At 41.0% G+C, this 18,807-nt stretch overlaps 1 protein-coding gene across 3 annotated transcripts in view; it reads left to right on the forward strand.

Moving 5' to 3' along the window:
* LOC119436663 (ubiquitin-associated domain-containing protein 1-like) overlaps nucleotides 1-12,934 on the forward strand; it is a 61,731-nt gene extending 48,797 nt beyond the window's left edge. For all 3 annotated transcript variants that reach the window (XM_049659583.1, XM_049659588.1, XM_049659587.1), the window contains exon 10: nucleotides 1,316-12,934. In XM_049659583.1, coding sequence (XP_049515540.1) covers nucleotides 1,316-1,458 — 143 coding nt within the window. In that variant the 3' untranslated portion in view covers nucleotides 1,459-12,934. The remainder of the gene's footprint in view (nucleotides 1-1,315) is intronic.
* Nucleotides 12,935-18,807: the final 5,873 nt, after the last annotated feature.

The raw sequence follows: 18,807 nt of genomic DNA on the forward strand, positions 1-18,807 counted from the left end.
CAGCTTCTTTCACTAAGTATCTCTTACGTTCATGTTAAATAAAAGTATCCTTTTGCTAAATGGGCTCAGCCTGCTCAACTGTGAGTGATACGGTGCGTGATCTTTGCAACAAAGTGGCCTGTGTAATGAAAGATGTTGGAGGTTCCAAGTGCTTTGCTATAAAGGACTTTGACTGTAATGAGCAGCCCTTTTCTCCACTAATATTCACATGCTAGTATTCACAACTTAAGCATGTTTTTGGCATTACACTGCACATTGGTTTATGGTTTATTAAAAAGTATAAATGAAGCATTATAGTCTATACAAAATGGTCACAGGAAAAAGACTTGAAGTTATCAGCAGTGGGTGAATGAAGGATGGCTTAGCCATGACAAAGGACTTGCCTTTGTCATGGCAACAAGTGCTTTCCTTCGCAGTGCTTATATAAATTGAGCAGAGAATTAAGCAGTTTGTTTGCATACCAGTAACTCTTTAGTGCACACTAGTCATGCATTATCAGATGAAGTTTAGAAAGGTAGCCTTGTGGGCCAGTTAGAATCTTTGCATACTGTTGAGAATAAACTGAAAATATGCGTCTTCTGTGGCAATGGCAGAGTGAAAAAAACACTTTTCTCTAATTAGAATGGTCGCAGTATATGGTGTCGCTATCATATCAAATGTTGCGACGAAGCATATTCAGATTTATTATGAATGGAACGCACAGATTCAGGATCCATACCTAGTACTTGGCAAGACCCACAGCAGAAAGCCATCTCAGAGTGAAATTTGAGTGCGAATGATCATAGCTTAGCTGTAAAGCCTGGCTACCTTAGTGACACAGCGTAATCTGTTACGTAGCTTCTCGTACTGTATGTTCACTATAACCCACATAATGTTGTCGAATTTTTGCTTCAGTTTTGTTTTATCATGATGTGAAGTATTAAAAAAAACCTTTTCAAAAGACCGCACTAATTAAGACAATAGTATTAGATTCTTTATTCAAAAGCTTTAAATATTTGCACGTCCCCTACCTATTGTTGGTACTATTCCATAGTGACATCATTTAACATTGCACCAGTAAAATAATGGTGCAGTGGCTGGCACTCGGGCAAATGTAGTGCATCAAAAAAGAAAAAAATTATTGAAATGGCATAAGGGGTTACTATATTTCTCATACACTAGTGTACCTTTGTTCAATTCTTTGTTTTCTTCTGAAATAGTAGCCTACTTCTGAGTGTAACAAGAAAGGTGAGCATTCCTGAACGGTGTTCTTGTATGATGAGGGCTTGAATACCGATCTCAAAAGTTTCATTCAAATTGTTTTCTTGTTTTACAGCCCTGCTGCAAATGCTGGAAAATCCTGGCTGTGCCTCTCGCTGGCTGAATGACTCGGACACAGCACCTATTCTAAGCCAGATCTTCCGTATCTACCATGCTGAAAAACACTCTGTGCAACTTGTGAGGCCCTTAGTGACGTAAACATGGCTACCGAGTGTAATAATGGAATGTAATGAGCATTACATTCACGTGCAAGGAGGGATATGTAGAGAGTTGTACTAAAGCAACTAGTTAGAGAGGTGTACGAAAGCAACTAGTAAGGATATAAAGCTGGTAAGGATACACCATATTTTTTCGGTTATAAGGCGGTTACGATTATAAGGTAACGGTACAGTTGGGGGACCCGAGAAAAAGAACTTAAATATGCACACTAATTTTAATATACAGTGATATAGAGTAGCCGACAAATTATTCAGACTTGGCAGGGTTGCTTGAAATACTGAATAATCGGAAGTTCCCAGAATAGTCGGTGCAGGTTATATATGAATTTCGCCTTGCGCTGCTATGAAGAGACGCCTCAAGACGAAATTGGCCGACATTTATCAAACTCTCGGTGCGGGTTATACATTCGAAGATGTTGTACTGCCTCACTTGCCAAGGCTTAATGCTATAATTTGCGCTGCTGTCTAAAATCTGAATCGCTAGAAATGTGCTGCTGCTGCCACCGTATTGAAATAGTAACTGGATTTATTAGCATCGCATATAAGGGGGTGGGTGACTTCGAGGCTAAGGATTGTGAGGAAAAAACTCGCCTTATATTCCAATAAATACGGTCATTTCAGTCGTGTTCTTATGACTGCATAGAGTGCATTGAGTCTTGCGCAGATCTCCAAGATGGGCAACTTAAGGCATGGCTCACGGATAGAAGTGATCACTAACATCAGTAAAAAGTGTGAAGAAATTTTTATTATTTATGTCATAAATTATGACCTTCAATACAGATGGAGAGCATATATTATTTTATTCAAGGTCATTTTATAAAGGTATTGATAACTGAGTTTCCTTTGTTTCTCTGTACCCATCTCTGGTACTAAATTGTGTTTTTTGGCACACTATCTTGCTTGCATGATTGCTAAGGTATTTCATTGATTGCTGCAGCTTAGACTACAGTTGCTTCTGTGATGACATTTTCTGCCTTTTATGTGTGGAAAAGCTATATTTCCTGCTTTATAATAAACAATCGGATGTAATGAATAATGAATTACAGGAGGTAAGAAATCTTCAGTGTATGTTAATTTTTTATGCTATCTATGTTCAAGTAAATGTAACCACGTCAGAAAACACATGCATGGATGCACTCCGTGCACATCAAACTAGGTCATATATTTAAAAACTGTTTACAGTGACATTGATGGATGTGAAACTTTGTACTCAAGTGTTGCAGACAGAATTTCATTTCAAATTTCCAATAAGCATAGATGAACTTGGGGCTGCTTACACTAAGCATTTCACCCGTGGTAACCCACAAGCAGAAGTTTCACGCAATTTTGTGACAGTAGGTTGCTGCGCAGGAAGTTGTATGACAGAGAAGTGGAACTTGTGTGAAACTTTTCACATTTATCATTCAACAACTTTGCAGCAACTTAAGGTTACTTGCATGAAGCTTTCTGCCTCTGGGTAAACTTACCGACAGGTAAAATACTTCATGCAAGCAACCCCAAGCGTAAAAATTTTGCAGTCTTTTTACTGCTTCCGACGGCATTTCTACATATAGGATCTTTTTTTTTTTTTTTTTATCTCCCTTTCTCTATTATTTAACTGTGTGCTCATGTATGTAGCTGAATTTTTTTGCTGATACCCCATGGCCCTATATGACCTGTCACTACACTAAAACAAAAGAAATTATCCCTGCATACGGTACAGTTATGTCATTCTTGCAGCTGCTTTCAAGAATACCTCAACTGAATGAGGGTACATACCTAATATAGAGCAACCTAATACAAATGTTGCCATGGATAATGGCAACATTTGGATCATGACAGCAAATGTCACAATATTTATGTACACTATTCTCAAGCAAGAAAGAAAAAGATGCAGGCATTGTGTACAGCACTCATTGCCAATGTGTGCAGCAATGACGCATTCAAGATGGTAGGAACTGCAACCAGTGTGGTAGGAACTGCAACCAGTGTGATGTTAGGGATGTTATTGTTCTCAAGTGAAAAGCTTCTGCAGTTATTTCTGCTGTCGACATCTCAGGATAGAGCCTCTATTTGAGGAAAGCAGCAACCATATAACTTGTTTTTTCTTTTTGCTATGTTTTAGTGTGTTCCTTATGTACAAGCTCGGCACTAAATTTGCAGTTCTACAAAGGGCCAAAGAGTTTATCTTTACACAGGTGCATGGTATGATTGGATGCTTTATTTCTGCAAAAGCTCAACTTTCCTCTATGTTAAGCCAAGATACAGTTGCACTTGATGAGCAGGGGTTGTCAAAAATGATAGCACTGTGTGGAAGCAGAGAAAATATGTTATGAGCAGCTGTGTGCAAAAGAGCAGGCGTACTCTTATTAAGGACACTGAAGTGAATTGTGAAGTTATGCTGGAAGCGTAAATTACACTTCTGGAATGCCATGAGCAGAGTCTTAGTAAACTAAGAGAGAGACAAAAGCAAAAGATGGTCCTATGAAGTTCTCATGCTAGTTCCTGAGTTTGAGACAGAATCTGCTCGGAACTAGTTTATTGATAAATAAGGATTACATTGTATTCTAAAGACACAACCCAGTGAGCTTCCAGAACGATTTCTGAACCAGACCAGCTCCTGGCATGCAAAAATGTGCTTCGAAATTTGTGATGTCACATGACATACTTCTATTTTCTCCAGTAATAAGCAACTTTTTTTTTCTGCCAGAAAAATGCAAATTGAGTGTTAAAAGACATTCTTTACCAGACTGTTAAACTAACTTAGCATTGATCTTTAGTGTCTCTTTAAATGCAGTCTCTGAAGTTAGACCAAACTGAACATGCAAAGAAAAGACTTCATGTCTTTTATAAGTACAAACCTGTCTACATTCACGTGCGTGGTCACTGGTCTGCATCGTATATATATTAATGCTGTCAGCAGGAGGCAAGCCTTGCAATATGAGTAATTGTCCTGGTGGCCTCTTTTTTCTGTACAACAAATCTGTAACCATAATTATTTTGTGTTGCAAGTGAAAGCTACTGTGCTGAAGGAACAAAAAGTCTTTCAGACTGGATGTGTCCAGGAATCTGTAAAAGTTTCAAGTGCAAGTAGGAGTTGTCTGAATTGGCATGCCCATCTTTATCAAAATAATTATCCCAGTGAAGGCAGAAATTCTCAACAGCTTAGTAACTACATTGCTTTTTATTGTGCTTGTGTAGATAACGAGTTTTGTGCACAAAAGCAGGCCTTGAAAGTTGAAATGTCCAGATCACCTTGAACCATGGCAGCTCGACTCGAAAAAATAGTGCTTGAGCTTTTCCCTCAAATTATTAAAAATATATGATGCGGTAGCTCTCAAATACACTTTGCAACACCTTTTGAATGTGGTAAATAAGTTTGCCTAGTCACTCATTGCTATCTTGAAAATCTGAGACAATTATTGTTCTGTACATGCAGCAGGGAACCTACAATTTCACTCTGAAAATGCCTGCTCATTGCTTGCAACTTCGTGGAATCACTGACTTTTTGTGCACATTGCTACACACTTTTGAAAACGATGGCCACTGGCTAGATTTCTTGTGATGTCACTTTTAAAGCAGCACATCCAGCAAGAGCAGAGAAATCTCACAACTGAAAGGGTGGTGACACCATATGGTGGCATAGAACAAAGCCACTTTACTGACACTATGGTCTCGCAAGATTGGGCAACATGATGGAGGGTCACACTACATGATCTTGAGATTATGCAGACACAAAAGCTCAGTACAATAATGGGCATAGCATGGTGGAACAGCAGCTGTAGTAGCAACAGCACAGTTTTGAGTGCAGTTCAAGTGGCCAAAAAGTTTAAGAATATTTGATTTCTGAACCAAAGTAGGTAAGCACAGAAGCTGCGAACTCCATTATATTATTTGCAGTTGATGCAGCCATCGCTGAAGCATGCAGTGAAATTTAGCCACTAGAAGCTCACACATGTGGGATGCATTAAGAAGTGATTAAATATCTATAAAACCGATTTGATGTGTCTGAGCATTGATACACAAGCGAGAGGAGCATATATGCTGGTGTAGCCTAAAGCAACGCCAATCCAAGGCAATGGCAAGTGCATGTCATCTGCGGTGACACCTCTCAAGAGATGCTGATTTCTCTGCAGCAGAACCGTGGTGCCATCTGTCACTGCACAGTGTGTTTTTTGATAGCGGGGACAGATGGCGCCTATTGCAATGACATCGTGAGCTGTCTGTCTTTAACCATAGGCCTTCATCCCTTGATATCAAGAACCACTTTCAAGAAGAGGTGCTGCCATGTCAAGCGATGACATAATGTCCGTTGCATCCGTGCAACGGAATTCTGCGGGATACCTCTACAAAAATCGCTTCTGCCGTAAAAAGGATGGAAAGGCTGCAAGGGCATGGCATTAGCAGTGTTTGATTGCTGATTAACTCCATTCATACAATGTGCATTCAAAATGCTTTTTGTTAAAAAAATAATTTGCGAGAGGGTGCTTTTTAATAAGAGCACACTTCACACCTTTCAAGAAAGGTGTTGCACAGCCCCATTAAGAAAAAATTCATGCATTTTCACTGTACCAGTGGGGAAGACTGCCATTCCTAGTTTTGGTGTAGTTGGTGACAAAATCTAGTTCAGTTAGCCTACTTCCATCAGGCAGAATATCAATGACTAAATAGTAGCTCTGGATGTATGAATGTCTCATTATTTACCTACACAAATTGAATAAGTGCAAAAGAAGGAAGCCATATAACTTGGGCCCATTGCAAGCCATTAAATGATACAAACAGTACGCCAAATGCTGTCTGCAGCATATCTTCTAGTCTCTCTTATATACTTTTGAGTGTTAAAGGCCTGTTTCTTATAGTCAAGCTGCTATTTATTACTGATTACTGTGTGCATTTAAATGTTCACTTTCCGCATTTATTTGAATCATGTGAGAAGGATGGACTGAATGTCTGCACAAAATGTTCTTGTGTTTTTCCTTGCTTTGACAAAAGGGCGCCACCTGTTGTCAAAGCAAGGAAAAACACCTTGTAGAGGTGCAGAAGTTGTTCATACATTTTACTTCAAACAGCAGTTATGAGCTGGTAATGAGCTGAATGTTTTTTTTTTTTTTTTCCACACTTTGCTTTAAGCACAGCACAACGTAATGGAAGAAAGATATCTGAGAGCTGTTATACCCAGAATTGAACCAATGATCTTGCAGTTTCAGCCCATCATTCTAAGCACTACACCACTGCCGCTTTGCCCAAGTGAATAGATAATATACTTTTATTGTGTGCTGATGAACGTTGACACTTTTATGTCATGCTCATGTAGTGCACCATATTGCAGTGCTGGTTGAGATGCAGTGCTTGCAGTGCTGGTGAATGTGCACTGGTGTATAAGCACTGCAGCGCAGTCTTCCTTTGTTCCACTGCCATTTGCATTGTGCTGTGTGTGCCATTTGCAAGATTTGCCAATTGGTAAAGATAGTGCATAAGATGTACCAGAAGTAAAGGCGAACTTATTAAAGGAACCTTAAAGAGAAACACTAAATCAATTTAGACTGATAACATATTTTTTCAAAACTATCTTCATTAATTTCATGATAACAGGTTGATTTCTAGGGAGAAAATGAAGGCCAAACTTCTGGCTTTTTTTTTTTTATTTCACACTAGTCATCGGAGCAACTTCCACATATTTCATAGTATTTTTTTTTTTTTGTATTTGGATCGTTGTGGTGCATTAGTTGGCCCCTTGAGAATACAGTCAAACGCCTTTATAATGAAGCACATGGGACCTCAAAAATCGCTTATTATACAGGTCACTCCTTTGTAAAGATCGAACACCGTACCGCTTGCAATAGAGATTCAGCAAAAGAAAGCCTTAATTTAACATGAATTCAAGAGATACTTAGTAAAAGGAGTTGCGAATTTTCTTGAGCAAACTTGGTTCGATGAAATGTGTGACGGCAGCATCGCACTCATGTCACTGCTCCGCGATGAAACCGAGGAGTGGCGCAAGATACAGATTCAGAGTGTTGAATGTCATTACTGCCTCCCTTGTCAAAATTGGTTCTTGGCAGGCTCTTTATTACCGCTACTTTCACCTCTTTCCTGTCCAGGATGGTTTTGACAATGTCGTCGATCGCCAGTTTCGAGCATGTCATCATGTGTGTATGTCATAGAATACTATGGAGTCCGGACACTCCTGTGCGCTTGTTGCTGTGCCGATTGGCGCTCTACCTACGCGCGCTGCAGCTACTATATGCATTTGTTTTAAAGTAACAAATCAGCCATCAGATACGCCTAAATTCCTTTGCAGGTAATTTTATTGTAGTAGTCTTCACTATAGAGGCATTTGCAATACGTATGAAAGATCGAAATTCGGCCAAGACCTACGTGCTCGTCTAGTATGAAAGGGAACACCATCCGTCTTGAAACAATGATTCTTGAAACTGTGAGTCAGAACCTCCCCCCACTACTATTATGCCATTCACCTGTTGAAGAATTCCCATGCAACTTTTTCTCATCATGAGCATACACAAGGAAAATTACTGGCTTTGAATGCAAACTCGGTGTTTCCTTTCATGTTGGCGTACCACGTATGTAGTCCTTCATTATGCAGGTCATTTTGTTGTAAAGGCGTTCGTTGTAGACCCGTTCGACTGTACAAGGTAGTCCATCTTTACCAATAAAAATTATCTAGGCATGATCAGACGTCAAAATTTGTCACAGTGAGTTAGTGTGAAAACTTCCAAGATGGCGCTGCCACCCGTCATTCGTTTTTGCGTCTTTTTTGGCTTACCAAGCCTCCTCTCGTGGTAAGAGTGGCTTTTTTGGTATTGGAGAAGGGTAACTTATCTGTACAGTTCACCTTATTCTTGCTCTTGACCACTTTTTATCGAAGTTGAGAAAAGCATTTGAAGTTAAAATAGACCAGCTCAGAAATACTTTGCCACAAAGAGTACTTCAATGCGTTCAGCAGAAGCGGAGTTATTGGAATTGAAAGGTCGCCTATGATCTTCCTCGTGGTGCTCCTGCTCCTTCTTCAATGCCTTGTACTGCGAAAGCTACGGCAGAGCGGGGCGTGTTCACAACACTCCGCCTACTGAACATCACTGTGGTGCGCAGTTCGAATTTGATTTTGGATGTACACATAGACACAACTATTTCCGATTTTGGAGCCTACGACGCGCCAAACGCAGTTGCCCTAAGTGAGCCGCAGTGCACTCAGTGATCAGCCTCGTTGCAGCACCTCGCACTGGCCACAGTACCTACACTACATAGCAGGCCGCAGCTACATGCAACTGTAGTGGGTGCATGGCATGGCTTGAGTGCACGCTCACGCTCCTGTCTGGCCGTGCTACGTGGTGCGGACCGTCTTTGTCCTGCACCAGCTTGATGATGGATAATAGCCACATCTAACTTGCACATTTTCAAGCGCTGTCAATAGCTCAATACGAAGCAAGGTCTGCCAAGGCTTCTTTCTAGCCAGGAGCAGCCAGGAGTGAGTGTGCACTGGCAAGCAGGCGTGTGGTCTGACCTTCGTTTTGTGTGGTTCAGGGCTAGTTTGGTGTTGACAGCAGTCAACACAGTTTAGTGAATAAGCAGTCTGGCCAAAGCTTAGTCTCTACGCGGGCGGCCGCGGCAGAGCATGAGCAGACGATAGTTGGCTTCTTCCAGGAGTACGTAATTCTTATCGAAAGGCAAAAGCAGATTTTCGCTTGCTTCATTCTATTTATTAAACTGCATCAATAAATATACACAGTAGCAGTAGGAAGAAGCGCACTAATCCAAACACCCTTCTTGATTGATGTCATGTATTGGCCATTAGCAGCCGCGTATGGGAGTACGCTATATGGCAAAATATAATGCCCGAAAAGTGTGAGGAGTAGGCTTCTGTTGAAAAGATAGTGTTTGAGAAAAAGGTGACCTGCTTACGAGCTCGACATGCCGTGCACGACTGCAAAATTTGGTCGAGATGTTCACAGCAGCTTATGCTATCTGTGGACTGCATTTTTTCACCAAGCCCAAGGGGAGGTTCTGGACCCCTTTAAAGGCCAGAGGGCTCACTAGCTGGTCATGTCTTGCGTGTTCTGCTTGCCAATGAATGGCACTGAGGACACCTCACATTGGCTACTGCATAGAAGCTGCATACTTCAGATTGCGGGGGTGCCTCTTAGCATTGTCCAGCTGTTTCAAAGAGTACTGTGGGGTTCTTTTCAAGATCACATGTTCGGAGTCTCCAAATGTACGGAGTAAGTTGGGGGCTCATAATAGCTGTTTGTAGCAATAAGGAGATCAAACAGTCACAGAATTCTGTGGATATTTAGGCCTTTAGGGCAGTATTGGTTTTACGGAATACACACTGTGCAGTGTGTAAACAGTTGCAATCATTTGCCGAGTGGTGCAACTGTTTACACACTGCACAGTGTGTATTCCATAAAACCAATACTGCCCTAAAGGCCTAAATATCCACAATTCTGTGACTGTTTGTTAAGGGGGGACATGGTGCAGGAATGAGAACTTTTGTTATATATAGTGTACTTGCCAGGTCTGAAGTAAACTTGGAGAATTCATTTGTAGCAATAATACAAGCGTCTCATTCGATATCTGGTTTTTCAAAAAGTTGTGGCTTGTGCAAGGCTCCGGAAACTGTATTGTTTGAGAATTAAAGGAAGGCTTGTTTCATGCCTTAGATTGTCTCATGTAGGCTACTGTGGAGCTATGTTTCCTATGTTTCAATTTTTTTGCAACACCACCACTCTTCCTCTTCTGCTTTGGTTCTAGAAATATATACAGGGTGTTTCAGCGAACTCTCTAAAAAGTTCTCAAAGGTTGCCTGCTGCAGATAGCACAATTCTAGTTCATGAGCTGGTCTACTCGAAGAGGCGGACATTACTTGCACAAGAAATTGAAATACATAATCGAGTAATTAACAAAAATTGACTAATTAAGATTTTAACTAAATACCTGATGGCCCATATTGCAATTTACAAATTGTAGCCGTGGAGTTCGCAAGGCGGATCCACTTGGAACGAATTCTCGGGATGACACCAGTTTAGAGATATTAATTCCCAAACTTTGCAGAGAAATGCATTGGTGTTCCAGTTAGTTTCTTAACGAAACGTCGCTTTATGCATTGAAGCACAAAATTAACTGGAATGCCAATGCATTTCTCTGCAAAGTTCGGGAATTAATATCTCGAAACTGGCGTCATCCTGAGAATTAATTCCAAGCGGATCCGCCTTGCGAACTCCATGGCTACAACTTGTAAATTGCAATATGGGCCATCAGGTAATTAGCTAAAAACTTAATTAGTGGATTTTTGTTTATTCGATTATGCATTTCAATTCTTGTGCAAGTAATGTCCGCCTTTTCGAGTAGACCAGCTCATTAACTAGAATTGGGCTATCTGCCACAGACAACCTTAAATAAATTTTGAAAGTGTTCGCTGAAACACCCTGTATATTATATATATTCTTTCTTTTTTTTTTTCTGTATGCGGCAACCTCAGTTAAAAATTCTATACCAGAAAAAAGCCTAAAGTTAGATACATCTTGTGTAATATATAGCGAGAATAGTTTTAATGAAACGATAAAACCTAGTTCAGAGTTTCTCGGAAGTGTGACCAGTATTTGTACCAGTATTTGTACATCTCACACTGACAGTGTTGGAAGAGAGATGATGAGGCAATCGCTGGCAACAGCCTTGTACAGAGAAAGTTCAGGACAATCCATGAGAGGTGTTCAGGGTGGTCCTGGCTTCCTTTTGGTGCTTGTAGCGAAGCAGTAGCATTGTCTATGGCTTTGCTTGCCATGCTTGCTTCTTATCATGTGCCACATCCTGGCTTTCTAGCATGTTATAAGAACTTGAGAACAACTTTTCTGATGGTGGTTGACTTGCAGCGCTAGGCGTATTCCTCACTTCTCAAGCGCGCGTTGAATGTTGTAGTTGCTCCCACCATAACTGTGCAGATTACACTGGCTGATGAACAAATGCAAATTTTGGGATTTTTAGGGCAACAATGCAGATAATATGTAGCAAATACGACATTGAATTGTGAAGGAACTGAAAACTAAAAATATGTTTCATGGCTGAAAATAGTGATTTCTTGTATCATGTCCCCGCTTTTGACACATGAGCACATCCGTGATGAAACCACCATGATCATTTCGGGACTGGAAGACCAACGGCTGCTTCTGACGGGCTCTCGGCATTGCAATGCCGCTATATTAACTTAAACAATGTGGTAGTGAAAATTTCCGGTTAAAATCAATGTAGTTCCTGTTGAATACACTCTCACTCATGATTTGCATGACTGTTAAATAAAAACGGTAACTCCATTGTGTGCACTAAGAAATAATAGATAATGAAATAATGAATGAAATCTTAACTAAAGAAATAATAAATAATAATAAATGCTACATGATGATCTGAGATTACATTGAAACAGCAGGTGGATCCAGAGAATACCTGGATGTATGGATCCCTCATTTTTGCCATTGCACTTAAACTTTATACCGGATCTTAGAGCCAGATGTTTAACGTAATTGGACCCTTTCTTTGAGAGAATGTGGGTCCACTCTGTTCTACAATTTCTCATGTCTAATGAAGGCTTTCTATGCAATCTTTCATTCTGCATTGATGTACAGGTGTGCTTACAAAATTCACAACCTCATTAGGTGCAACAATAAACTTGCATGGTGTACAAAGTTAACATTCTCTATGTCCACAAGTCCAAAGTATTGGTAGCACTATAGAAAATGTCTAGCAATGGAATTCATGAATAGTGGTGGGCATATTTGGACCACATGTTTGGACACGTGTTGCCAACTACACGCAACGTGTCTCGGCTAAGTTTGCACATAGCTCTTTGCAAACTGTCACCCGATTTTTACTTCTCGTGTTGCATTTTAGTGCAAAACTATTTACTTCCCGGAAAAGTACACTCGGGGTGTGTTTGCTGCTGATCTGTCTGGATATTTCAACTTGTCCAACCCGCTTTCATTCAGGGAGTTTCGGAGATAATGAATGCGCATTATTCATGTTGTGAATGAATCATGCTCAAGGCATGATTTAATGATACATAAAGTGTATATTGGTATCGTCACAGTATTTGTTACTGTTGAATTTGCCTGAGATATCTGGGTGAACAACTGTGCAGAAGCTGCCAACTTCATGGAAAGTGTTATGCTTTGGAAGAAGTGCTTTGTGTTGAATGTTAAGCACCTTCAACTCTTGGGAACACTGTGCTACCTGTAGGAAATTGCATTTTCTGAGTAGCAAGACATGCTTACAGAAAAGCATGCTTCTTCATGACATGACTTGAAAACCGAGATTTTTATATTAATGAAGCAATTTTTGACAACTTTCAAATGATATCAAGACGTTCAGGTATTCCTTCTGGTGACTGAACAGTAGAGTAGCTGGGGTTGACTGTATAAATAATGATGTAAAAAAAAAGACAAGCAATGTCAAATAAAATGTTATCCCAATCTTTCAGTTTTGTTTGTTGTCCAGCATTATAGACACTTGATTTAATTAGTAAAGCTGGTGCTACTTTAAGGCGATATCAAGTATGGCTGCTGCTGCTGCCATATGTTGCTCTTGTCACATACTGTCCTCAAAGTATCCTCACTTTTAATATATGACCACTCTCAGTTTAGCACTAATAACACTCATGCTGATCATCTTCACCTTGTGGGATACATCAGCAGTGGCTCGGCCTCTGTTAAAGGGACTCTCACCAGGTTTGGGCATTGTAAACATAAACTAGCCTGGCATGTAGGTCATGTGGTGCCGATCGTGTCTGCAAGGTATATCCATATGCGCTCCAAAAACAGCTGAACAATAAACGAAAACCCGCATGCCTTTATTGTCGGAGCAGCCAGTCTCCCTGCCAGCAAAGACTTAGTAGGTTTCACTTATATCGCACATCCAGCAGCCATGTGAACAACATGGGAATTCCTGTTAAAGGAAGAGGGCTCTGCACTGCTACTGAATGTGGACCATGCAACAAAAGATGAAGAGGTGGCGCTCCTGACATGTACCTCACGTGTGGACTCTTAGCTCTGATTTGGGAGCAGACAGAAGAGGAATTTCGCTTGCACGTGCTGCTTGAGGCAGTAGGAGACTGCCTCTACTGCGGGCAGGGTAGCTCAACTCCTCACACCATCTCCTCATTACGTTACATTTGCATCTACCTCCGATATTACTAAAGCCATTGAAAAATTCTTGTAGTAAAACGCTCCCTGGGATGGCGCTTTGCAACATCTCGTGCATAACAAAAATTTCTAGCAATACTTGGTGTGGGCCCTTTAAACAGCCATAGTGCATAAACTTGTTTGGGTAGGCTCTCTTGCCTTGTCCTTGTTGAGTAGCAGTACATAGGGTCAGTATAATATAATGATGCCGTTCATTCGATTTTATAGTATTCATTTATTAGCATCCACCGTTCACGACCATTCAGACCATTGACGAAGCGTGGAAAGGAATATATCATTGGAACAGAGTTGTTACATTATCCCATCTCAGGTTGCTTCCATTTATTTCTTTTTTAATAGCATCAAATTGCAACAATGTTTTATGGCTTTAGCAGCTGCTTGAAATGTGGCATATCAATTAAGCAGAAAACTGAGAGTAAAATAACGAATACAGCGCTGTTTCAATTAACCTTGGTTCGCATTGTATGAGGTCTGTCCCAAAAGTTCATGCAGTGAGTCAGTAAGAAAGTGGGGGAGAGAGTAGCAGCACCACCCACTCCACTCGAAAGGACCCCAGGTAACCTCTAATACGAGCCGGACTGCTCTTATCACAAGGTAGAATTTTATGCGCACACTTTTCGTGCAATCCATTTTTGGTCTGTCGAAATGGATATCGATGAACAAACGTAATGAAAGATCACTATGAAATTTCTTGTAAAATTGGGCAAGATCGAATGGTGCAGCAATTTTTAAAAAAATGTTGCAAAAGGCTTATGGAAAGGATGCCCTAAAGGGAAGAACCTTTTGGGAAGAAAGACCCCAAGGATGATGCAAGGTCAGGAAACTCTTCCATTTCATGTGAAGATGAAAACATCATGTGCATTCTTTCGTGCTCAGTGACCGCCAAATTACTGTTAGAATAATATCAAAAGCACTTGGTTAAGGAAAGTCGTTCATTCACCGAATTCTGACTGAAAATGTGGAAATTAAAAACGTTTGCACCAAGATGGTGCCGAAACTGATGACTCCTGAGCAGAAGTTGATGAAAAGAATGTTGCATTTATTGGAAAACTGCAGACAGCAATGAATTCTTGCAAAGGGTCGACCAGCGATGTAACTTGGATTTACGAATTGTGACATCGAGCTGAAGTTCCAGAGCAAGAAAATTAGATGTGAGCCAAAGCCAGAAAATGCAGGAGAACAAGGCAAAAATTCACCGACGATTACGATACTCCCGAACGCGAAATTTGAGTATTTCGTGATATATTGGCTGGCGCAGACAATCTGTCTCGTGCGGCACATTGCAAACGGAGCGAAGTGAGGCACGACTGCCTCGTTAATCTGGTGATCGCGAGAGCCAGCGCGTGGGTGACGCGTGGGTGACGCGTGGGCGCGATTTACAGCAACTGCCGCCGACAGACCTACCAGACAACGCGTGCTACTGCGCCATCTCGTAGCCATCGTCGCCACACTACGCTTTTGTCATGCTTTCACCATACTCTCCTCCGCTTTTCCGCCTCATGGTTCCGCTGCACCCTCTTCGTTTTCCTCGTGTCTTTCATCCCCCGCTGCGCTCTGCGCTCGCTTTCATTTTTCGCTATGCTCGTTAGCTCAGTTATGCCGCCGACGCTGACGCTCATCGCAGGAACGGGTGCCCAAGAACTAGCTGCGCTCTAAAATCAGTTATTCCGATCATGTTTTTTAACTGCCATGGAATTGTGCATCACGAATTTGTACCTGAATGTCAAACTGTCAATGCAGCTTTCTATATGGAGGTCGTGAGGCGTCTGAAAGATTGTGTGCACCGCGTGCGACCAAATTTATCGAATGAGCGGCACTGGATTAATTCCGTACCACAATAATGCCCCTGCGCACTCTGCATTGATAGTGCGCAAGTTTTTGGTACGCACTTCCATCACTGTGATGAAACACCCTCTCTATTCTCGGGATTTAGCCTCCTGCAACTTTTTTTTTTTTTTTTTTTTCCTAATGCAAGCTGGTGCTCCAGGGGCATGCCTGCAGCATTTCAGGGATGTGACGACAATGCAAAAGGAATCATCGCTGCTGAAGCGCCAGAAGAGAACTTCCAAGGGTGCTTCTAACAATGGAATAAGACGTTAAACCAGTGTATTGCGTCTAATAGGAAGTATTTTGAAGGGGACCACATTGATGTATCTGAAATTTTGTGAAATGGATTTATATATATATATATATATATATATATATATATATATATATATATATATATATATATATATAGCGTACTGCACGTACTAACTTTTGGGATATACCTTGCATGTGCGTAATACAGTCGTGTTCCGTTGATTCTACCCCACCTACAAAATTGATCGAATTATCCGGCGGATCGAATTGAACAACTGCAGAAACTCCTAAACTCACCGCTGATTCATTTGGCTGCATTTGTCCAATTCCACCACGCCCCCGAATCCTACAGAATCAACACGCCCACTTTCTATGTGTCTGAAGCAGAAAAATAACGCAGAATTAACATTAAAGTTCTAAAACAAACTAGAAATCTAACGCACACCCAATTTTTTACCGAGTGGGCAAGGGTCTAATCTGTGTTGCACAGTGGCGGCCGGTTTCCTAAAGTCAGCTTTGTCGCAATACAACTGTGTTATGCGGTAAAGCATACTGACGCTGTGAACACAGTTTTTAATACAATTTTCTTGTGAAAAAAAAAAAAAAAAGCCGCGCTTTATTATCGGGTAAATACCGTAATCGGACATCGTAAGCTACCGTTATTGCTTGAAAATCTTCATAGCTAGGTCCGGCCGAAATTGGGCGTTTTTGATGGGAGGTTACGTGTATTCAATGCATTCACTGTTCCCTAAGCTCTGCCAAGACGCTGCCAGTATAAAGGGTTCGTTATTAGGGTCATCACAGGGGTCAGGCATGTAGACTGGCCAAGTTCAAATTATCCGGCCAAGGTCAAATTTACTATCGAAACAACGAAAGTTTGGGCCCATAGAAATGCGTCGGCCGGCACCTTAGGTCGGGATCGAATTAACTGAAGTCTACTGTACATACTCGCATAGCACTAAAAACAACATATTGGAGGCAAATATATTACTATTTTCCCTCCTTTTTTGTTATGCCGAGTTTATCGTGCTGCATGTGAACAGTATAGGTAACTTTCTTTTTTTTTTCGGCCAGTGAAGCAGATGCACTACTGCACCTGTTTCACAGTCATTTTATTATTGTTGTGTCCATCATTACACCAACAAAGGTTTTGTCTGAGCTAGCTGGGTCACAATTCTGTAGCACACAGCCTAAAATTTACAAACTGCCATGTGTTATAAATAAAGTTCACTGCCTGCCTGCCTGCCTGCCTGCCTGCCTGCCTGCCTGCCTGCCTGCCTGCCATGTGTTATGTTGCCTTCATGTCCAGTTTGTAAAATTTAGGCTGTGCCCTACAGTAATCAATCGTCACACATTATTAGGCTTGGCTTGTTGGCAGCACATTCTTGTAATAAAGATACATATTCCCAATTTTGGCATAGAGACTTGAGTGGCCCGATGTACTGCTACAGTTGTAGTTATTAACTCTTTCCCTACCATGGGGAAAATAGGTGTTTTTTGTATGTTACGGCAGATGTTTTTTTCTGAAGGAACTACTGCACTCAATATTTAATGTAATCCATAAACAGAAAGCAAAGTGAATGCACTTTTCACGCATAAAAGTTTTATTAACGAGATTTATGTAATAAAAAAAGATATAAATTGTTAAAATCAAGACTGCGATAAAATTGAACAAAGTTCGTAAAGACACGCTTGTATCTACTAAGAAAAAAATGTTATGAAATTGTGAGATATACAGAATGCATTGCCGTTTATTAGGCACTATCTCCGAAGAAATCAAAAATTTTCATTGAACAGGTATTTCGCTACAAAAATTTTAATGCAAGCACTATAGTTGGGCGTGCCGGGCTGCGGCCGCCGATGTTCAGAGCTGGTTTGCGTCGTCGTCGCTTTCCAACTCAAAGTCCGACGAAAAGTCAGCGTGCTCTGACTCGCTGCTATTCGATGTATCGATAATATCGGCCGCGGAATCGTGATATCTGCGATCTCCCGAAGCATGCGCGCCGTTTCCAGAGCCGGACATTTTTGCGTTTCCCTTTGCCGATCGCGAAACTTTGGAGCGCGTTTAAAAATCACCGCCTCACAGGAAAAAAGCGAATTGCTTAGAAAACTAAAATATAGTTCTCCTCCTATAGTATGTCCGTGAGTGGCGCGGAAGGTCTCGGAAGCAGCGTTTCAAACCATTGATAGAGGGCTAAAGATGCCCAATGGGCGCGGTAAAGGAAGAGTTAATGTAGTTTTCTTTATGTCCAACATTCATCACTGCAAGTTGACTCTCTGGTAATAAATTGGGTTAGTCTGTCTATGAACAAACAAATGCTGCTATAGAAAAATATTTGAAGCCAGATCTTGTGCTGTAAGAAGTGGAAATAAAACTGGTAGGAGCAAGGTCTGCATTCTTCCCTCTGATTTGCTGTCGGAGAATGGAATTTTCTTACACGTGTAACGCAATAAGCTTGGCGTGAAAATTAAGATTCTTTGTTTCGCAGTTTTCTTCAACAGATTTGGCCTTCGCAGAAAGCATTAAAGGGAAGCTGAAGAGGTTTTAGAATTTGAAGATTTACGGGGGTTTGGAAGGCTGACACAGTATAATTAAACTCCTGCAGTTATTTTCTCGATTATGCGCGCAGCATTGCCGCAATCGTTGTTTAAATTTTCGTCGAAGCTCCGCCCCCTTCGCGCGGCGAGCATAGCGGCGAAAGACCGAGCCCGAGGATGATGTCAATACAGGGGTCACGTGAGCGCTCTCTTCGAATCACGCTCGCCGATACTCAAGATGACGTCACGATCGTCTTTATAAGAATAATAATTATTGAATTATTTATAAGTATAATAATTCATTGAAAGTGTTTTGAAAAGTGATTCAGCTACCCTTTAAGAGATATTTATCTGTTGTGCACATATAAAGTGGACTGGAAGTCTGTGTGATACATTACCATGTTTCTGCACCAATTATCTTGAATATGTTCAGAAAGTCAAGTCTGCATGTTTTTGTGGAACACTACCAGAGTTAAGCATGCATAAAAGGCTTTGTATTTTCATTTATGGTGTTTGCACAGCCT

The sequence above is a fragment of the Dermacentor silvarum genome, chromosome 1, assembly GCF_013339745.2.
Source record: "Dermacentor silvarum isolate Dsil-2018 chromosome 1, BIME_Dsil_1.4, whole genome shotgun sequence".
NCBI lineage: Eukaryota > Metazoa > Arthropoda > Arachnida > Ixodida > Ixodidae > Dermacentor > Dermacentor silvarum.